Source organism: Tiliqua scincoides, chromosome 1 (genome assembly GCF_035046505.1).
Source record: "Tiliqua scincoides isolate rTilSci1 chromosome 1, rTilSci1.hap2, whole genome shotgun sequence".
Taxonomy (NCBI): domain Eukaryota; kingdom Metazoa; phylum Chordata; class Lepidosauria; order Squamata; family Scincidae; genus Tiliqua; species Tiliqua scincoides.
In genome coordinates, this window is record NC_089821.1 from 46,158,695 (window position 1) to 46,175,305 (window position 16,611).

Consider the following 16,611-nt stretch of genomic DNA (forward strand, 5'->3'; position numbering starts at 1 on the left):
TTAAAACTGCTACTAAAAATTGCTCCAAAAACTGTCTAATTAAATAATTGTTGGAAACCGTAATGTAAAACAGGCACTTTTTATGCAAGCAATCTAGTATTGACATGTTAATTTATTATTTGCCAAAAAAAATTCAATCCATAAATTCTGAACTATATCAGCATTTTAAATAGCAAAATTAGTAAAAAATTTCCTCCTTTTAACTAGTAAAATTTGTATTAATAAATGTTTCTCCAATTTATATCCCATCCTATCCCATGGATGCAAAGCAGCTTAAAGTGTTTTTTTTTAACGTTAAGTAGATTTGTTGTTAAGGGGCTCACAATCTTAAAGAAAAAATATTTGAGGGGGATTAACAGATGCCAAATGAACTCAACATATGAAAACATATCAATTACAGAAGAAATGTCAAATGTTGTTATAAGTTTCTTCACCCCATGTTTGAAACATTCTCAAGGAGCCATATATATATAAAGTTTAGCATTGCATATAAAACAAGTAGGTTCTCATCCAAATTAGCTGTATAATCTAATTTTTTTGTCCTTTAGGTATCTAGTCTGTCATTTGCCTGTTCCAAGATCAAGGTCACAATAACAGTTCCATTCTTTCAAGACATTAAGAGTTGTAGGACAGGCTTTCTAAATGCATCCATAAGGCTTGTAGTTGGTTCTTTTGTAGTTCTCTCCTTTGGCCAGGAGGTGGTGGCATCAAAGTTACAGCTTCACATCCTACTTCCAAGGTTAGGGACCACTGAGGGTCATGTGATGAGACTACAGCCCAACATTATATTTTAATTTTTGAGCTTTTCTTTATTCCTTCTACTGGAGACTATCCAGGTGCACCCATCTAGCCAGCCTTATAGGGTAAGTGGAGCAAGAGTTTTGTCTATCTACCCAGTAAGTGTTGGAGAGACAGCACATTATTGGCACTGAATATTGTGCTCAACTAGAGTAAAAGACAGTTGAAGTACATAGAGTGCACAGAAAAGGTTCTTAGGTAATTTAAGGTTAAGGTCCTCTAGAGCACTCCACTATTTTCCTTAGAGCAGTGGTTCCCAGTCTGTGGTCCGGGGAACACAGGTGGTCCATGAGACCCTGAAAAATGGTCCTTGAGCTATCAGGAAAAAAAGATGACTATCTTTGATCACTTCCAGTGTGTCTCCAACTCTTTCTGCTTCCAATGTTTCAACAGTCCATAATGTCTTAAGCATTATGCCCAATCTACACTGAAGTTGGTTTTGTGAATTCCAATAACCTTCTCCAGATCAAATCTAAATGCCTCTTCTATCCTCACCTTCTTACCTCCATGAATGGTGTCAATGCCACCACTTTCCTAAGCATCCTTTCCATTTTAGAATTCAAACGGTACTGCTCTTTTCTGGTTCTCATTTACTCTTCCACCCCCCCCCCACCCCCACCCCAAACACCTATTTCTCCAATTAATCCTAGTTCCTGCTTTTGGCAATGTCATCCTCACTCAAGTCTCCTGCAACAGATCATTCCACAGCCAGTAATATAAGAATTGAGCCTCTCTATCTACAGTTTTACCGTGTAATACTCAAGATTTGGAACAGTCTCCCCATCTTGGTTAAACATGCTTTTTTGTCAGTAGGATTACAAACTGTGTACAGTATTTGGCTAACATAAAAGTAATAAATACGGGCCTATGTCAATTCCCACTAAGTTTATATCTGACATTTTAAAATATTGCACAGTAAAATAAGACAAACCAACAAGAGATGATCTTGTTTATGTAAAAGTGTGTGTACCAATTCTTGTTTAATGTCAGTAGCCTTCAGGGCTAACATGATTCGCATTCTAAGAACATGCTGCTTTACTGCATCATCCAAAAACACAGTGTTGTTTTAAACAAGCAGAGTCATTGGTTTTCATTATAAAACAAGCTAGTCAACCTTTTAAGAAGTCAGCTGAACTCACCTTTTCTATTAAGTTAAACATGACTTTGTCCTAGTCATTTTCTTGGAAGTAAGAGTGTTCTCTCTAGCTACACAGATAAGAATGATCTGAACTAATATAGCAGAACTCATCACTGGTGTGTGTTGCCAGCCATCCAGGAGAATGGCATGGCTCCAGCAGGCTCATTAAATGACCTGCCACAATGGGACTACTTCTGAATAAAGCTGCAGAAGACTGGGTCATACTAAGCTTCCCAGCTTCTCCTCCCTCTTGCCACTTCTGTCCCCAGTCTCTGTAGGGGACCTCCTCCCACCTTGTTTACAGATGGGATGGGGACATCAGGGGAGTGATCAGGGGACACACACAGCAGCTTTCCTGATCAGACAATCGTTTCCCTGCCTACCCATCCAATTCATTGGGACAAGATATACCAAAAACTCAAATTAGGTTATCACTATTTTAAGAGGCTCTTCCCATGAACCCCATTCAGAATGGTACACAACCATTTCTCTGATTCTTTGCAGCAAATGCCAGCTCCAACTAGAAAGGTTTTCCAGTGTGTTTTGGGTTAAAAAATTATGCCTCAGCCACTTCCCAACAAGCAATTCACTCTGATGACAGAGTAATATAATAAAATAGATTAGGACAACTTGTTTTTCCTAGATCAGCAGTTCTAATTGTTCCATATGACAGTCTATAGTGGTTGGGGGTGGGCTGGGGAAATGTTATGAGATCAGCACAGAACTAACAGTACCAGCAGACATGAGTAAGACTCACATACTGCTTACCACCAAGTTTGGTTAGGAAAGTATTTCCACACACTGTCTTAAGACAGCATATATTTTTATCAGATGAAAGACACTCACAGAACAGTGCAAGAAAAGAACATTAACTGTTCCTGGTGTTCAGGATATGAATCATAAAATAAAGCTTGATATCATAAGAGCTATGAGAACAATTGTCCTGTGGGCCCATTTGCACCATCCTTTTTCCCACAACCAAGTCTCTACTATCCCCTGGTGGAAGAGCCCCACAAGGTCATCTAGTTCAACCCCTGGATATAACAAGAAATCCTCCTAGAGCAGGGGTGCTCAACACGTCGATCCCGAGCTACCGGTCGATCGCGAAGCAAAATGAGTCGATCACAGAGCCCTTAGTCTACTCTAGTCTATAGACTAAGGGCTCTGAGATCGACTCATTTTGCCTTTAGCTGCTAAAGGGTTGGGCTTGACTTTGCAGGACAGCCCTCACTAATCGATTGCGGAGCTCTAGCTAGACCTCTCCCAACCGGGCCACGTGGTAGCGGAGAGGTTGCTTCAGGGGCAGCAGGCAGGCTGCTGATTTCTGCCCTGAGGTACATGTGGGAAGGAGCCTGGCTGGGGCTGCAGTGCTAGCCACTTACACAGAAGTAAGCCCTGTTGGCTCTAATGGGGCTTTCTTCTGAGTAGACATGCCTAGGATGGGGCTCTGAGGATGCAAGCTTGTCCACACATTCCTGGGAGGAAGCCCCACTGGCTCTAACAGGGCTTACTTCTGAGTAGACATGCATAGGATGGGGCTCTGGCTTCGTGGAACTAAAACTGAGCCACATATTCAATTCAGTCCCAATGGAACTGCGAGGTTGTTTTGTACCATCACTTCACACTTCCCTGGAGGCGAATCCTTTGAACACAGATTTACTTCTGAGTAAACATGCAGAAAACTGTACTGTTAATCACTTTTTTCCCCCTATAACTTTTTCTTTGTATCCCCCTGTGTATCTGTTTGCTAAATGCAGACACTTTATGCATCTGATAAAATGGGCTTTGGAGCCCAATTCCATGCATGTCTACTCAGAAGTACATCTCATTATAATCAATGGGACTTGCTCCCAGGAAAGTATGGATAGGATTGCAGCCCTACAACACAGGCCTATGCTTGTTCTACCCTGAATTAAATTCCATTATAGGCAATGGTGCTTACTCCCAGGTAAATGTGCATAGGATCAATCCTATGCCTGTCTACTCAGAAGTAAGTCCCATTATAGTCAATGGTTCTTACACCCAGGTAACTGTAGTGGAGCTAAACAAGGGTTGGGCTTGACTTTGCAGGGAAGGCTCGGAGCAGAACTTCGGTTGTGCCTTGGAGAACCTGAGGAGCATCTCCAGAAGGGCTCGGGAGCAGCCCGGGACTGTCTGGAGGAGTTGCTTGGGGCCACTCAGAAGTGCCGCTGATGCAGGGTGGTGGCAGCCTCCAGATGGGGAAGTTCAGCAGCAATTGAGAGATGCAGGTGCCCAAGGCTGCGGTCCTCTCCTCACTTACCCGGGAGTAAGCCCCATTGACTAGCATGGGACTTACTTCTGAGGAGACAAATTTAGGCTTGGGCACACAAGCTGCAATCCTCTCCACACTTACCTGGGAGTAAGCCCCATTGACTAGCATGGAGCTTGCTTCTGAGGGGACATGCAAAAGATTGGGCTCTAAAGCAGGGGTGCTCAAACTTTCAACTTTAGGGATGCTGGACCTTTAACAAGTGTATAGAAGAGAGAATTTCAGCAGGTGCAACTTGTCATCCCACAGATGACAAGCTGCACCTGCTGAAATTCTCTCCTACACAATTTTAAAGGTCCAGGATCCCTAAAGTTGAAAGTTTGAGCACCCCTGCTCTAAAGCTCCTATCCACACTTACCGGAGAGTAGTCCCTATTGACTAGCATGGGACTTACTTCTGAGTAGACACCATAGGGTTGGGCTCTGAGGTTGCAATTCTGTCCACATTTACACAGGAGTAAGCCCCACTGACTATAATGGAATTTAAAAAAAACTCTGGTAGATCTCCAGGCCTTGCTGGGTTTCAAAGTAGCTCTCGAGCCAAAAAAAAAAAGTGTGAGCACCCCTGTCCTAGAGTATCTCCAGCAGGTGCCTGTCAAGACTGCTTGATGAAGATCTCCAGTGAGGGAGAATCAATAACTCCCCTTGGCAAAATCCACTGTGTGAACACTAACAGATCAGGGATCTAGCACATTATCCTTTCTGCTACAGTTTAAGAAACTTCTGCAGCAATTGCCTACAGGAATTTCTGCTTCCTGAAAATGCATCTGTTTATGCAAATTCATTTACCTGCATTCATTTACTTGCAACATTTACATTGCTTTTCCATCAAATAACTTGTGACTAGTGTTTATCTTCACAACTTTTAAACTGTATTTGTAATGGTTTGAGTTTTCTCTACCACAGGACTGTAATAATTGCAGTGCTAATTTTTAATGTCCATCTGTTGTTTATATTAAAAAGATGCTTCTCAACTTATTTTGCATAGGATCATCATACTTAGACAGGAAAGGTGGATTAGGCTGTGGGACAGGTTCAGCTGGAGACAGAAACTTGTCCAAGACAAGTTATGTCTGAGGAATTATCTTTATCTGGCTTTCACACACCCAAGCCCAACATGAACTGCAGCATATCACTGGCTCTCACGTTTACTAAAGGGGGTGTTTGCAAACCCCATGATCTACCTGGAAAATGAGCTTGATTGGGCAATTTAAGTTGGGGCATCTTGTTCAAGGTGAGAATCATGACCCATCTAAAACAACCTCTTGTTTGGAGCAGCCTATCAGCTTTGTTGCTATGTGTGGGAAAAATCAGTTTACTGCCAAGTATCTACTACAAGGTACTAGGTGACAGGATGGTACATGTATCCTTCCAATACCAGTTTGACGTCAGAGTAATCACCAGGGAGTTGTTCTTGTCTGTATGTGCTACCTATCACTCATGTGCCACAAATATATTTTCACAGTAGACTATGAATCATAAATAAGGAATGCATGCTTGATAACCACAGTAAGCCTGTCATCCACAGTCAATGTTTTCATTTGCATTCCCCAGATTAACTGTTTTCACATATGCAAGCTGCTGATTCTGATAGTAGTTAAAACAACTTTCAGTCTTTATGACATATTTAGAATGGTAGTTAAGCTGATATAGGAACCAATTTTGTGCTTTATTCATTCTACAGCTTATCTAAAATCTGACCATTGCTTATCATTGTTATTTTTTAAAAAAAAGACATTATGGGGGAACAAAAAGAAATAATCCCATACATTGCCTTGAATTCAATGAGCAGAATACAAGTAATAGAAGATAACTGCTAGAAACACTGCCCCCCCAAAAAAACTTAAACATGATAAAGCCTAAAGATATACACTACACATTTAATTTGCATTCTTCAAGTCATTATATCCACAACAGTGAGGCATGCAAAGCCAAATTAGTGTAATTTTTCACCCCCTAGAGTTCCTGTCTTTTGACAAGGTGTTCCATATCCTTTAGGCTGTGGCAAGGACAACTTCCTCTTCAGGCTGACAGTGGAAACTGCACAGCTGCCATAGCTTCTTATCAAGTCAGAAATTCTCACACTCCTTCCTTTCCTGTCTTTTGATTCATTGTAATGACGTTAGGCAATACATGTTGCTTTCAAAGATTAAAAAGTAGTCAGCACAGCAACAGGCAGGTGGACAGACCAATTTTTAAAACAGTTGTAAACCAGACCATAAAAATCTTGAAGTTATATTTTGCTCCATTATTGCAAAGATTATATTAATTTGAGAATGTACAAAAATATATCAGGCATAAGATCCCAGTGACAGAAGGCTAATTCATGTTAACACCTGTGTTATGGCAGAGTGTAAGTTACTGTATGAGTAGCTAATGTTTTCAAAAGCCAAGTGGATTTGACCAGCTGACCACTCAGGGCGGGGGGGGGGCAGGGAAATGCAAAGATACAGCCAGAAGAACAACAAAACCACAAAAACGAGTTGGTAACCTGAAAATATAACAGAAAAAGGATGTATGCTATATATATTTTGATCGCTAGAGAGACTGACAGCCCAACCCTGAGCTACCCGGCACGCGGGGCTGCTGAGGTGCCAAAATGGCTGCCCTGGCATCCTAAGCACACCAGGCAGCTGCTGGTGGCTCCTTGGGTAAACTTTTGTTCCTAACCCTGGATAAGAGAAGTAGCCCTGCAATGGGGCTGCTTGATTGTGTGGCAGCAGCTCTTGAACCAGCACAGAATCAAGGAGTCCCATGTCAGGCCACGCAGCCCTACGTGGAGTTCAGAATCCAGTGGAACTCAGCTCTACCAGTCCCATTCAACCCCCCCACCACATTCCCTCCCCGCCACAGAATGCCTCCCCCCACCCCCACTCACCTCTCTGCTGCCCACCAACTCACGCTGGACTAGCTCCAGCATTGGGTGGATGCTCACCCTCACAAACATGCTTTATGGCATGTTTGCAACAGCGCGTGCTGGCAGTGATCCAGCGTGGACTGTTTGGGATTGGGCCCTTATTGGGCCCTATCTTTGATTTGATGAATATACTTGTTTCTAAACATTGGACACCACTTGAAACTTGCATAACTGAAAACTTGCAACTTATACCGATCTGTTACTTTAGGAAGGATAAGCAACAAAGGTCAAACTAGTGTACTGGAATCCAAATCTGTAGCCTTACCTTAGTGTTCACACAAGATTTTCCACGCTTATATTCCTTGTGGCTTGCTCTTTTATCTAGCTTGTTCCATAAGGCTTTGGCCTTCCAACTGGTCACTTTTGATTTAAGTTTTGTATAAAAATTCCTGTTGTCCAAAGGGTCTAGTTCAAGTTGACGGGTGAGGATATTAAAGGCCTGTATTGTACCTTTGCATGTTGAGGCTTGGACAAAGTTTTCAAATATATGGCCAGCTTGGCTGTATTTCTCATCGTCCTTTTCCCCCATGTTCCAAGAGGAGAGAGCAGAATATCCTAATGGCATACTCTTAAACGGATATTTGGTTGAAAAATGCTACCAAGTTCTCCCAAGCATGTTACATCTAGAAAGAGAGAAACACATAGAACAAATTAGTGCCAACTTAGGACCACAAAATTCACAGCTTTACAAACTGCAAATTAAGAAGATGATGGGATACAAAGCATATATCAGAGACAACCCAAGGAATAAGCTTCTCATGCAGCTACATGAATACAGGATGAAGCAGTTTTGAACAGACTTACAGCTCTGAGGTGTGACCTACACAAGACGCAGTGAAACACAGAGGTTGCATAAGGACACATATTTACTGTATCAGCAGACTGTCTCCTATGAAGTTTTCTTCAATGGGGAAGGGAGGAGTTGTTTTCAAATAAAAGTGAACTCCGCTATATCATACCCAACATCCAACACAATGGTCATTGCTAAATCATCATGGAAGTGGTCATGTATACCTCCTGCAGTAACAACAGGTAGTTGTGGGCCACAGCCAAAGCCCTACACTGGAACCCATGGCATCACCCACCCCCGACCGTGAATTAGATCCTACCAGAGTTGGGAACTTGAGTCACAAAAATGTGTGCTTTGGGTGACTTGTTTGTCGCACATGTGGAAGACTCTGAAGAAGACTCAAGTCAGGGTCCCCCTGACTCAGCACAGGTCCCCACGCATGCTGACTCAAGTCTGCCTGTGCTTGCTTACTTTTTCCGCAGTGTGAAAAACCTAGTGGGGCCAGCATTCCGATTTGATGAGCAGCACAAAAGTTCTAGCCGGGAGGCAGGAAAGGGTTAATGTTTACAACGAATAGGAAGAGGTGGGACTGAGCTCTCTTTTCCCGTCCCTGATAGGATGGAAGGAACAGATCATCACTGGACAAAGGACGGGCATTCTGCTATTTTCATTGGCTGAGGGAGAGCAGAAGGAGGTTGCCAAGGGGGTTCTTACCTTACGATTGGTTTGAGAATTCCAGGGAGGGAGAAGAGGCGGGGGGAGAGAGTTCATAGCGATCACACTTTGCGCCATATGGAAGGGGGAAAAAATTCTCATTGAATGACTAGCTGCAGTGGGACTAGCTATGAGTAGGGCTGAAAAGGATCGGGTCATCCTGGTAAGCCTCACAGCTACTGCGCAAGACCCTCCTCCCTCTAGCCTTTTCTGTCCCTGCTCTCTCGCACTCCCTCCCACCCCGTTTACAGATGGGCAGGGACATCAGCGTAATGAGTAAAGAGAACTCCGACAGACACACATTCCCCAGCAGCAGGCCCGTTTTTTTCCACAGCGGGCTTTTGAAAGGGGGAGTGACTCGACTTGAGTCCTTTAGAGCAGGGGTGTCCAAAGTTTTTGGCAGGAGGGCCACATCATCTCTCTGACACAGCTCACGCAAGAGGTCAAACAGTTACCCTCATGCTGAGAGCAGTTGTGTCGGGGCAGTGTGGGCTCCAGCAAATCTCCAGAGGGCCAGAGGCTCATTGGAGACCACATCATCTCTCTGACACAGCTCACGCGAGAGCTCAAACAGTCACCCTCATGCTGAGAGCAGTTGTGTCGGGACAGTGTGGGCTCCAGCAAATCTCCAGAGGGCCAGAGGCTCATTGGAGACCACATCATCTCTCTGACACAGCTCACGCAAGAGGTCAAACAGTCACCCTCATGCTGAGAGCAGTTGCGTCGGGGCAGTGTGGGTTCCAGCAAATCTCCAGAGGGCCAGAGGCTCATTGGAGACCACATCATCTCTCTGACACAGCTCATGCGAGAGGTCAAACAGTCATCCTCATGCTGAGAGCAGTTGCGTCGGGACAGTGTGGGCTCCAGCAAATCTCCAGAGGCTCATTGGAGACTGGGGGCTCCCTGAGGGCCGCATTGGGAGTCCTTGAGGGCCACAAGTGTTCCCAGGGCCGGGATTTGGGCACCCCTGCTTTAGAGTGACTAAAGGGCAACTCGGATAGTGACCCCGTTATGACTCGTTTTTGAGTTGATTCATAGGGGGTGGTGGCTCAGTGACTCAAGTCAAGCTATGCTGAACTTGATTTAGCGGTTGTATGTTGATAAGTAGTGCCAAAGAAAGAGGAGCAAAACAACAGGTTTTCATTAGGGGTGTTAGGAGTAGTAAGGTTTGGCACTGCCTGAGGATTTATGTCCATCCGAGATCACTTTACCAGAATGACCCTGAATCCTCAGTAAGGATAGCATCATTAGTACCCAGGAATGGGAAAGTTCACCTTGGAGATTTTATAAATGTGGGATATGTTCTTAAAGCGGGTTGCACAGATCACAAGTGTGAAGTTCCTTAGTATTTTTCTACAAATGTTTAAAAGAACTATGGATCATTTAATTTTCTCTCAAGCACTGCCAAGTTCACACAGATTTTTAGAAGTCTCCTATGGCATGTATACTTCTGCAGGATATTTATTACTCAAGTATTCTTGGCATTTTGTCTTAAGTAAGTCAGTCTGAGAACAGAGTCTTACCAAGCACGGAACATAAGAACACAAGAAGAGCCCTGCTAGATCAGGACAAAAGCCCATCTAGTCCAGCTCCCTGTAACTCGCATTGGCTCACCAGATGCCTCGGGGAACACACAAGACCACAAGACACCTGCATCCTGTTGCCACTTCCTTATACCTAGCATTCTACAGTACCCTACTTCTAAAACCAGGCGGTTGCACATACTCATCACGGCTTGTAATCTGTAAAGGACTTTTCTTCTAGAAATCTGTCAATTCCCTTTTAAAGGCATCTAGACCAGACACCCTCACTACATCCTGTGGCATGGAGTCGCACAGACTAATCTGTACCAAGCATTATTAAAACAAAAAGTAACACTCCTCAGCTCTTGAAAGTGGCTGGATTGGGCAAGGAGACAAAGGTACAAGAGGCTTCATCTACAAGTTAACAGTGAACTATGACCTGAAATATGACGCTGCTGTAAAACCATTCATCTCAGCATAGTCTACTCTCATAAGCAACAGGTCTCTAGAGCCTCAGGCACATGTTTTTTCCAATCCTTTTATAGATGTAGAACATGGGGCCTTATGCATGCAAAGCATGTACTGTACTCTACCACCGCAGTATGAGCCTTTTGCTCATTCTATTCACTTTGCTATGGAAGCGAAAACTGATGCAGATACTGTACATTTTAAGACTTTCAACATGGCTATAAATTTTCAACATGGCTATCATAGGATTTGGGATTTTATTCAAGTGCAGACAATACATTTGAGAGATGGTATGTAACATGCTGGCCTCAAACCAGTATTGTCTCTTAACAGACCAGTATCCATACAGTCTCAGAGTTGAACTTTATAGGACTGGAAAAAAATAAAACATAATTGACACAATGACGATACAATGTTTTATTTTAAAGAAAAAAGCTGGACTCTCACAACCTCTTATAAAATGGCCTTGTGGCTAGCAAAAGAATTCAAAATGGTTCACATCATGTTTATGAGTGGTCAAGGTTACTGCTTGTTGTGCTGGAAGAATGATACATTTTAAACATACACCTTCCAATATACTGTTCTGTTCCTCCCAAGTTAATCTGCTTTATCTGGTATTAGCCACAAAAACAGAAACAATGCACAAGAAATGCAAACTACAAGTATGGACATTTTCAGCAGAGTACATAAATCTCTCTGAAAGACTGTCCATCTGCAAAGATGTTAACATAAAAAAAACTGTTAACCATAAAAACTGTTAAGATGTGTCTGAAAAGACTGGCTATCCCTTATGTTCCCTCTCACAAACATCAAACAACACCATTCACAGAAACTTGGGTATATAATTACACCCATATACACAGCAGCTGAATTCTACTGTGCTTTGTGAGATAGACTTTCAAGATCAAGGCCACACTGAGAGCTAGTTCTTGTGTCCAAAGGGGCAGAGTTAGTCCTCCACATACTTATCCACTCATTTCAGTAATACCAAACCCAGAATATTACATGGGTTCAGCTTCTCCAAATCAAAACATCTACATAATAATAATAATAATACAGGTATTTCTATACCGCCTTTCTTGGTCCTCAGATTTCTCCTTGGACTTTATGCAAGGCGGTTTACATAGGCAGGCTAATTAAATCCCCGTAGGGATTTTTACAATACAGTACTGTATTTTAATTGGTGCTTCTTCCATAGAAAAGCCCTTAAAACAAAAGGTTGATGATCACCACCCTGAAGACAGGCAAAATGGCACAAGATTATGTAGTCCTATGACATACTTCAACATGCCCAGGAAAGGATACAAGAAAATGGAAAAGAAAGCAAATTGCATCTCTAGAAGTAGCATTATCATAGTGCCACCTGTGCTATCTTGACTGGAGGCCATGGGAAGGGGAAGAGTACTTGCTGTATAAATGGAAAGATACTTTAAAAATTGGTGAAACAGAAGACGCCCTAGCTCTCTTCCCACAATTGTCTGTATATCTTTAAAAAGCCAACCACACACTTTTGAAGACTGTGTTAATAAATATTTTAAACAATCACAATCTTCAAATCTTTCAAACTCAAAACAAAGTTACAAAAAAATTAGGCTATTAAAAAATCTGAACTTAAAAGACGTTTGCGTAAAAATTGAATTGCATCAATAGTGCTATCTAGCAACATGCATAAATGAGAGTTTACAGGCAAGACCACAAATATCGCAAATTCCAAATTCTAAATATTTGTAGGATATTGAAAATGAGCCTGAATGACTCCCAGATATTCACTGACCAGATTCAGATGTAATACTAAGCCATGTTTAAGCTATGCTTGAGAATTAGTAGCAGCAGCAGCAGCTCGCCTGTCTGCTTTGTATATGAATAGAGGGAGTTTTCAGCCTGCATTTGTAGTTTTGAAACACAAACTGAAATTTATCATTCCATCTGAACTCAGCAAATCCTGGATTGTTCCAATCAAATTTTATGAACAAACTAAGATATAAAATCAGGATTACTTTGTAGCAAATGACACTTTTCAGGCCAATAACAGTTTTGGGAGAGATTTTTGGCTCAATAATGGAGCAGAGACAAATATTTATGGTCCTGATCTGGATCATGGGGCCCATGCAACAGCTACTACAGAGCAAAAATAATCCCTAGCCAGATGACAGCATCTCTTGAACATCACATCTAGTTTGTCCTTCAGTTGCTATATTGAATGCCATCTGCCCCTCCATGCTCTCTCAGAACCAAAAGGTCTTGGGTATCAACAGCAGAGAGGTGAATGATCAGTCTATGACCAATGACATCATCTGGAGGAAGGGGGTAAAGATGTCAATATATGCCCATACACTGACAAGATAAATCACTGCCACTGTACAGAAAGTACAGTGTCCTTCCTATATTTACAAGGACATCTATCCAATTATCCAGGATTTAATAGAAAAATATGCATGCATCTCTTTGAACAGACAGACATGTGCCTACAATTTAATCTAGAGCAAAATCTATGCCCTAGAGATACAAAAAGTTTAGGACATATTGCTCTGAAGTCTTTTGTAGGTCATGGTCCTGTGGGTAATATAAGTTCTACTAACAGTATGCATAGGCCACTGCATATTTTTTATCACTGTGCTGCTTTATATATAATAATCTTAACTTCTTAATTCAGTTCCTCAACATAATGCTTTTACCATGTTATAATTCTGGGATACTGTCAACACAACTGCAGAAAATCCCTATATAGTACTCCAATTTCTTTTCAATACAAAAGTTGAGCACTTGCTGACTTTATTTCCTGTCTTTGCTTTATAACTTATCCAAAACACACAGTAAGGCCAACTGAAGTTAACTTTAAAGTTACAATAACCTTTAATTTAAGAAGGTTTAAAATAACCTTCACGTTTACAACAAACCTATCTATGGCCCTTTTATACTGAACCAAGTTTGTCTTTAAGGTTTACATAGCAAGTACTTTGAGGATGCATAGCCAAGTCACATTAATAGGACTTGAACTTTTACTTTAAAAGCCTTCCAATTATAAAACTGATGCAAATCAAACAATGATGGAAGGTTAAAGAAAATTTAACTAGAATATACCTTTAAAAGGCACATCAATATTACCGCATACACTCGCCTATAGGTCAAAAAATTTATGCCTAAAAATGGAGCCTGAGATCCAGGGTCGACTTATGCCCGGGTCAATGCGGTGGGTGGAGCAGGCTCCAATGGGAGCTTCTGGGAAGCTTATGGAAGCTCAGCAGCTGTCTGGTGAAGGGGGGGGGCTGGAAATGGGCTGAGAAGCAGGAAGCAGGTGGAGAAAAAGGAGAATTTTTACCAGTAATTACGGTATTCAGAGACAGCCACTTTAGCCTCTTCTCCAGACAAGAAGAAAAGTGAAGGCTCTTCTGGGGATTGTAGTCTGTATGACTGCTGCAATGGAATGCAGCACATACTCCCACAAAGCCTCCCCACAATTCCCAGAAGCCCCTTTGTCTCCCTTCCAGTTTGGAGAAGAAGGGAAATACCTCCTTTTCTTTTGCTGCTGCTCATAACATTCCTGGCAAGCCATTTGCAAAGAATTTCACACACATCCCAAGTTTAGCGGTCTGGTTTTTAAAATCCCAGGATGTGATCCTCATTTCCATCTGAAACAAGGTCCCAGGCTGCAATGCACCATTGCTTAAGAATAACACCATGGAAAGCAGTGGGTCTGCTACTGAGTAAAGAGGATTGCAACTGTGCGCAGCTCAGTCCTTGTTGTTTGTCCCCCTGTTGTGAACTGAACTGCACACTCCCAATTGCATGTTTTATGTTGCATGTTCTATGTGTGAAGCCTCTGGCTTCACACACCAGGCACCTTAAAGAAAGATTTGCTTAATGGTTCTACTGGTATGTTGTCTACAGGCACTTACTCTGACAGTGTTTACACAAATGTTGTGAAGAACAGAATTTTAAAAGTTAATGAACAAAAATTAGGTGACAATTACTGGAAGGTTATTTTTCAGGATCTGGCTTCAGGTAAAATTGGACAAAATTATAGAACCCCCTAAATTTAACCCCTGCCTTATCCAAGAGTCATAGAAAATTCCATGATTTGGGGCTCAAAACCTGCTTATCTGTGAGAACGGCAGATCTCTGTCTGCAGTAACTCTGTTCTCAAGGGGATTAAGGGCCCAATCCTATCCAATTTTCTAGTACTAGTACAGTTGTGCCAGTTGGGTGTGCACTGCATCCAGTAGTGGAAGGGCAGTTAACTGGGGCTTCCTAAAGGTATAGGAAAATGTGTTCCCTTACCACAGGGCTGTATTGTGGCTATGCCAGAGCTAGAAAGTTGGATAGGATTAGGTCCTAATATTGTTAAAAGTAACAACATGAAGACAGACCATTCTTACCATTCATGCATATCTCAAAGTAAAAAAAAGTCCAAATTAAGCAAAAGACACATAATTGTGAGTTTCTTGTTCATACAGCAGTCCTCAAAGAGTGGCATGACTTCTACTTAGCCAAGTGTCTAATTAGGCAGCCAAATATTCACAATTCCAGACAATGGTTAAAATTATTCACAACTGCAGACAATGGGTTAAGCAACAGCTACTATTACAGTTCAAACCTTTCTCATGAATGCTTCAAAAGTAGAAAAATTGCAGTTGAACCACTTATTTATGTCTCCAAATGACAATTAGCAGCGACACCAAGAGGGTATTGACTGTTGAACAAAATAGTTTACTTCCAGGGAACAAGGTCTCTCTATGGTACAACTATTTGCATATTTGAATGCTGTACTAATGAAGTGCATGAAACTGAATGTTACATGTTCCCAATTCTAAGGTAGCAAATCTGTACTTGGGCTACATATACAACTTCAACGCTCACATGATTTGGTCCTCCATATAATTAAAAATAAACACACCTCCACATAGAAAACTAGTTATTGGGGATAAGGATCCCAACATGATTGAGAAGTACACATTTACTTAGCTTTGGTACATCATAATCTGGTGGCCCTGGACCAGGGGTCGGCAACCTGCGGCTCTTTCAGCTGTCTGCTGTGGCTCCTCCGGGTGAAAGTGGCAAAGGGGGTGATAGGAGGCACCTGTGTTGGGAGGGCAGGCTGCTTCCCTCCACCCCCTGAGCTCACTGCCCTCCTCTCCCTTCACCCCCACCTGCCCTGCATCGGTTTCTCTTTTCAATTTTGCCCACTCTGCAAGCTTAAGCTCCCTGTTTTTCCCTTCCCCAACTCTCCAGCAGGATGCCCTCCTCCTCAGCCACTGCGAGCCCTTGCAGCCTGCCTTTCCCTGAGCAGTTCCCCACTCAGTGCAAGGACAGGCTTTTCCTCCACAGCAGAGGAGACATCCTGTGTGTCTACTCAGTAGTAAGCCCCATTACAGCAGATGAAGCTTACTCCCAGGAAAGGGTGCCTGGGATTGCAGCCTTGGAGCCTGCTCAAGGCCAAGCGAAAGGACAGGTGAGTGGGAGCCCGAGCTCGGCAAGCCTGTTCTCCAGCAAGCCCCGATGTAGTCCCTGGGCTACTCCCAGGAAGGTGTGGAGGGCTGCAGTCTCAGCCCCCTCCTATGCAGGTCTACTCACAAGTAGTCAGTGAGGCTTTCTCCCAGGAAAGTGTGGAGAGGACTGCAACCTGAGAGCTCCAACCAACTTGTCTGCTCAGAAGTCCCATTGTAGCCAATGGGGCTTACTCCCAGGATAGTGTGGAGAGGGTTGCAGCCTGAGTGAGTGAGGGCAGGCAGGCAGGCAGGTAGGGCAGAAGCTGGCCTTTGGCTGCCCCCCCCCCACCTTTCCCCCCCCAGCTCTGGCTTCTTCTCTTCCCCACCTCTGGAGTCTGTGTCCTTTTTTCCTTCCAGCAGGGTGCCTCTGGAAGGTGGGGGGAGTTCTTTAGTATCCATGTAAGATAAGCAGATGTCATAACCGCCATATGTATTGGAATCCTGGAAGATCTGGTGAGGAGGTAGATGTGGTGTTAGCAGTGGCCCCT

General features: G+C 42.9%; 1 protein-coding gene across 7 annotated transcripts in view; it reads right to left on the reverse strand.

Annotated features, from left to right (window-relative positions):
• Nucleotides 1-16,611, reverse strand: part of MICAL2 (microtubule associated monooxygenase, calponin and LIM domain containing 2) — a 111,227-nt gene that overhangs the window by 63,474 nt on the left and 31,142 nt on the right. For all 7 annotated transcript variants that reach the window (XM_066639115.1, XM_066639114.1, XM_066639120.1 and 4 more), the window contains exon 2: nt 7,408-7,765. In XM_066639115.1, coding sequence (XP_066495212.1) covers nt 7,408-7,707 — 300 coding nt within the window. In that variant the 5' untranslated portion in view covers nt 7,708-7,765. The remainder of the gene's footprint in view (nt 1-7,407; nt 7,766-16,611) is intronic.